The following is a 5,677-nucleotide window of genomic DNA, read 5'->3' on the forward strand; positions in this document are numbered from 1 at the left end:
TTAGCACACGCCCTTTTCCTCCATCAGGGGGCTTTTAGGAGAGAAGAGAGGTCATCACACTGTAGGACAGGACGCAGGGGCCGAGGCGATTGAGTCCAGTCTGGACACGTGAGGACACAGATCCAGAGATGAGAAGAGAGCTGCTTGAGGTTACACGCCACCTTCACGGCGGACAGCAGGCATCGTGCAGGCCTCCAGACGCTGCTCCCAGCCTCCCGCTGGTGCACGCTCGCTGGCTCGGCGTAATCAGCGGCCCCTGCCCACCGTGACCCTCCACTCCCGAGGAGACCAGCTCCCCTCCCGCAGAGGAGATCTACAAGTGTCTCTCAGGGGGAGTGGTGGGAGGAGGTGGGACTGACTCACGCCTCCCTCCCTGGGGCTGCCCGGAGCCGGGCTAGCGTCTCACTTCCCGGGCCAGAATCACGAGTCATGTGTCGGTTGGTGAATTTAGAGCCGGAGGTCCTGGTGTGGCCTTGGGAAGGTTGGTTTAACCAGTTGAGCCTCATTTTACTCAGTAATAAAATGGGGGTAAACTCAATTTCTGAATGGCAGAACAACCTAGTGGCTGAAAAATCATTCTGTAGCAATTACCTGAGTGCTTACTCTGTGCTAGGCCCGTCGTGTGTATTTCCATGAATTATCTCTTTTGCCTCCGGCAGCACCACAGAGCTGTGGTTGCTATTGCAAAGATATTGTGTCTGAGAGTCTAGAGGTCAAACACCTTGCCCAAGGTCACACAAACAGAAACAGCTGAGTTTGGAACAAGCTCTGTCTGTCTTCAGGGCCCATTTTCTCACCACTGTGCTTTATTCTAGTCTGCCTTTTCACTGAGTGATCTTCGGCTGATTATTGAGCCTCTGATACCTTAGGGGTTTCTCTCTGTGTTAGGAGGTTGGCACTTCTGAACAAAGTTGTCTTTGGGTCTCAGAAGGACCCGAAGAATTCTGTATGTTGTGTAACGGAAGCGAAGTGGTCCATGCTGGTGTCTTCATTTCCTATTGTTCCTGGATAAATGATGTGTGCAAATGAGCAAGGGTAGCTCCCCGATCCCTACCATTTCTGCAGAAATGTCACCTTTTCAGTGAACCTTCCTTGATGAGCCCGTTTAACACTCCTCCCCGTACTTTGGGTCTCCCAAAGCTCTGTGTGTGCATGCGTGTTTCATAGCACTTGTCTTCTATCATGGTGAAAAAATATCGTTCTTTTTTAAAATGTATGTTGTGTATGCCTGGCCCTTCTGCTAGAATGAGCACTTCACAAGGGAAAGATCTCTGTCTGTGTTTTCTTCCCAGCAACCGGAAGAGTGCCTCATGCATTGTAAATTCTCAGCAGATTCTTACTGAATAAATAAATGAGCATAAGTCTCTCTCTCTCTTTTTTTCCCTTTTTGGTCAAGATGATTTGTGTGAATTCCAAGAACGCAGCAAGTCATTGTTTTGGTTGAGACTCAATATTATGTTGGGCCCTGAGGAAAGAAAAGAACTCCTAAATATTTACATTAATAGGACTTCAGTGGGGAGGGATAAACACCAGATACTGACATTTATTTCATCATTAGATCAGCTTTTGCCAAACATTGGCCCAAGTTTTATTTTCTTCATTATCTAAAATCCTGTGAGAGCTCTCTCAAATTCAGTTCTTGCTTGAAGGATGCAGGGAGGACAAAAAGAATCACCTTTGAAGTCCACATTCAGAATTTCCATAACCCCAGATGATGAGCATCCAAAAGGTTCAGAAGCAAGATTGTCTGCATACTCGGCAAGCCCTCGATCTTCATTAGAATTCTGAACTCAGTGTGATGGCTCTGTCCCTTGAGGAGCTCTGCAGGCTAATTCTGGAATGGCTTGATTCATGATTCGTACCAACTGATAGTGATCTGGCATTTTAAAATAATGGGACAGTTCCTTTGAAATAGGAGAAGGTGAAAACCAGGGCATGTTGCTTGGCAGAAGCAGAGAGGAAGAAGAGACTTGGCGGGCAACAGCTTGTAGGAGTTTTAGCAGTTCTTGCTCTTCACAGCTCACTGTCTTGCATCCAACTCTATTGGGTTCATATGCACATCCAAATAGCCACGGAGAAAGATAGAGTTGATAGGAGAACTCCAAGGGGCTGTGGACTTGGAGATAAGATTCCAGAATATACATGAACCTAGAAGCATGTTACATTGTTGCAGAATTTAGAGAAAAATAATTCTAAGTGTGTGAGTCAGACCAAATGTTAGATACAGTTGTGTCCTTTGCAGTAATATCATGACTTTAGCAATGACATTCTCATTCAACCAACAAGGAGACTAAGGTTGAGAAAGATGAATTAACTTGGCCAAGGTCTCAAGAGATGGGAACCACGGTCTGATTTCAAAGGTCATGTCCTCAGCGCTATACCGCTAGGATTTCTCCTCACGCTTTAGGGAGGCCGATGACTGTTTCCAGTTCTGAACTTGTAAGAAGTTAGGAATTGCCTATGAAGCTGCATTCTAGCTCTGGTTTTGCCTCTTTACTGTGAAATCATGAGCTAGTCACTTTACCTCTTTGATCCTCATATTCTTCTCGTGAAAAGCAGGATGAACAAATATGTGCTTGCAAGGATCTCTGCAAGATCCAATGAAAAAAAGTTTGTAAAGATTGTGAAGTGAGGACTTCCCTGGTGGCTCAGTGGTGAAGACTCTGCCTGCCAACGCAGGAGACCTGAGTTCGGTCCCTGATCTGGGAAGTCCCACACGCTGCAGAGCAACTCAGCCCGTGGCCACGACTATTGAGCCTGCGCTCTTTAGAGTCTGGGAGCAGCAATTACTGAGCCCACGGGCCACAGCCACTGGGCCCGCACGCCCTGGAGCTGGTGCTCACAGCAAGAGAAGGCACTGCGATGAGAAGTCCATGCCCTGAAACCAGGCAGCAGCCCCGGCTCGCCCCACGAGAGAGCCCACGCACAGCAACGAAGACCCAGCGAGTTCAAAAATAAATAAAATTATTCAAAACCTGCAAAGTGATTTGCTGCAAGTGATCAGATCCAGCTGTGTTCATTTTAATTTATCTTTAGTGAGGTTTTCTGTTTTGATTTCAGGGGGCAGCCGAGGACTCATGGCAGAGAACGGCACTGCGGTAACAGAATTCGTTCTGCTGGGGTTCCAGCTGTGGGCCGAGCTGCAGACAGGTCTCTTCTTTGTATTTCTGCTCGTTTATCTCATTACCCTGGGAGGCAACCTGGGCGTGATGGCACTGGTTCAGAGTGACCCTCGCCTCCAGACTCCCATGTACTTTTTCCTCAGCCACCTCTCCTTTCTGGACGTTTGCTACGCCTCCGTCATTGTCCCCCAACTGCTGGAGACCTTGCGGAGCGATAAGGGGACCATCACCTTTGAGCGCTGTGCCGCGCAGTTCTTCTTCTTCACCCTCTGTGCCAGTGCTGAGTGCTTCCTCTTGGCCGTGATGGCCTACGGCCGCTACGTGGCCGTGTGCAAACCTCTCCTCTACGCCTCGGCCATGACGCCCCAGGCCCGCCTGGGGCTGGTGGCTGGGGCATACGGCGGTGCCGCGGTCAACTCCATGGTCCGCACTGGCTGCACCTTCTCCATCTCCTTCTGTAAGTCAAACCAGGTGGATTTCTTCTTCTGTGACCTCCCACCTCTGCTGAAGCTCGCCTGCAGTGAGACCAGGCCACGAGAACGGCTGATCTACCTTTTAGCTTTCTTGGTCATTGCAACCAGCGTTTCAGTGATTCTCATATCCTACCTGTTCATCCTTCGGGCCATTCTGAAGATTCGTTCAGCTGGTGGCAGAGCCAAGACCTTTTCCACCTGCGCTTCGCACATAACCGCAGTGGCTCTTTTCTTTGGGACGCTCATATTCATATACCTGAAGGGTAACATGGGAAAATCTCTCTGGGAGGACAAGATTGTGTCAGTATTTTACACTGTGGTCATCCCGATGCTGAACCCACTGATCTACAGTCTGAGGAACAAGGAAGTGAAGGAGGCTCTGAAGAGAGCGTTTGGCAGGATGAAGGTTTCCCGAGTAGAGTAAGACATGAGCTCCATTGATTCAGAAGCTCCTGCAAGTAATCCTTTGGGCTTTTAGCTTGTTTTCATAATACAGAAACCAGACCTGATAATTACAAAGACATATGGAGGCAAAAAAGCAAAAAAAATGTAGATTTAGTTTCCAGTAATTGCTTTATTAACTCTGTGACCTTCAGCCAGAAATTCTCTGCCTCAGTTATCACATCGGTAAAAATTACCTAGTTATGATTGAAGCCAGCCTTAAGAGAAACTGAATGCTGAAGGACTTTATAAGTGATAAGATGCTATAAAATGTGAAATTTATTTTTCTGAACCATCCTGAATATTGCTCATTGTTTTCTCAGCTACATAGTTTCTTTTTTCCCACCAAGCTAACGTTTGTACCTTGAATACTTACAATACAATAGCTTATTGCTTACATAGTGAGGATAGTCATTTTCCTTGGTTGTGGGTAGTGGGGTGGAAATCAACCCTGACCAAAGGAAACGTTCCTCAACATTCAATCATGTATAGTTTAGGTATTTCTCATGGAAGATTCAAGGGGAAGAAAAGAAGGGAAGAAATATAGAAGAAAGAAAGGGGAAAAAAAGATGTGAACTGGGAACTGTTCAAGTTAGTTTATTTCCTGAGATACTGTACAGGACGCAGACACTGTGGAATCAAAGAAAGGTGTAATGACTTGCATTAATTGCTGAAAACAGTTTGATCTTGGTGTAAAGCTGAACTGAGCCTGATGTATAACTTTTGAAATATTTCTTGATCACCCAAGTTCACCATCCCTGTTTTATTTCTGAAGCATTGTTCATGGACCATCTGGCTCTGTTCCCTCAAGTTATTTTCTATCCTCCAGTAATGAAAACCAGTACTTACATCTCCTATAGGACATTTACTTTATCATCAGCAGACAGATGACTGTGAATCTGACTGCCACCTTGTAACGGCCTTCACGTCCGCTAGAAATATTACTTGGGAAATGTCTCCATGGAGATTCCACAATCTGATTCATCAATTCAGCAAATATTTATACATTATCAACTACATATCAGAAATAACACTAAGTTCAGGAATATAGTAGTAAATAAGATAGACACGGTTCTTCCTTCATGGAGAATAGAATGCGGGGTATAGACATTGAACTACTACATGGTTGAAAAAGTTGTCTTAAAACTCAACATTCAGAAAACTAACATCATGGCATCTGGTCCCATCACTTCATGGCAAACAGATGGGGAAACAATTGAAACAGTGAAAGACTTTATTTTGGGGGCTCCAAAATCACTGCAGATGGTGACTGAAGCCATGAAATTAGAAGATGCTTGCTCCTTGGAAGGAAAGTTATGACCAACCTAAATAAAAGCAGAGACATTGCTTTGCCAACAAAGGTCCATTAGTCAATGCTATGGTTTTTCCAGTGGTCATGTATAGATGTGAGAGTTGGACTATAAAGAAAGCTGAGCACCAAAGAATTGATGCTTTTGAACTGTGGTGTTGGAGAAGACTCTTGAGAGTCCCTTGGGTGCAAGGAGATCCAACCAGTCCATCCTAAAGGAGGTCAGTCCTGGGTGCTCATTGGAAGGACTGATGCTGAAGCTGAAACTCCAATACTTTGGCCACCTCATGTGAAGAGCTGACTCATTTGAAAAGACTGTGATGCTGGGAAAG

At 45.9% G+C, this 5,677-nt stretch overlaps 1 protein-coding gene across 1 annotated transcript; it reads left to right on the plus strand.

Annotated features, from left to right (window-relative positions):
• The first annotated feature begins 3,077 nt into the window (after nt 1-3,077).
• LOC122703308 (olfactory receptor 9I1-like) lies at nt 3,078-4,019 on the plus strand. The gene has a single exon (XM_043917498.1). The coding sequence runs from the start codon at nt 3,078-3,080 to the stop codon at nt 4,017-4,019; it is 942 nt and encodes a 313-aa protein (XP_043773433.1).
• The last annotated feature ends 1,658 nt before the right edge of the window (nt 4,020-5,677 follow it).

This window comes from Cervus elaphus, chromosome 1 (assembly GCF_910594005.1).
Source record: "Cervus elaphus chromosome 1, mCerEla1.1, whole genome shotgun sequence".
Taxonomy (NCBI): Eukaryota; Metazoa; Chordata; class Mammalia; order Artiodactyla; family Cervidae; genus Cervus; species Cervus elaphus.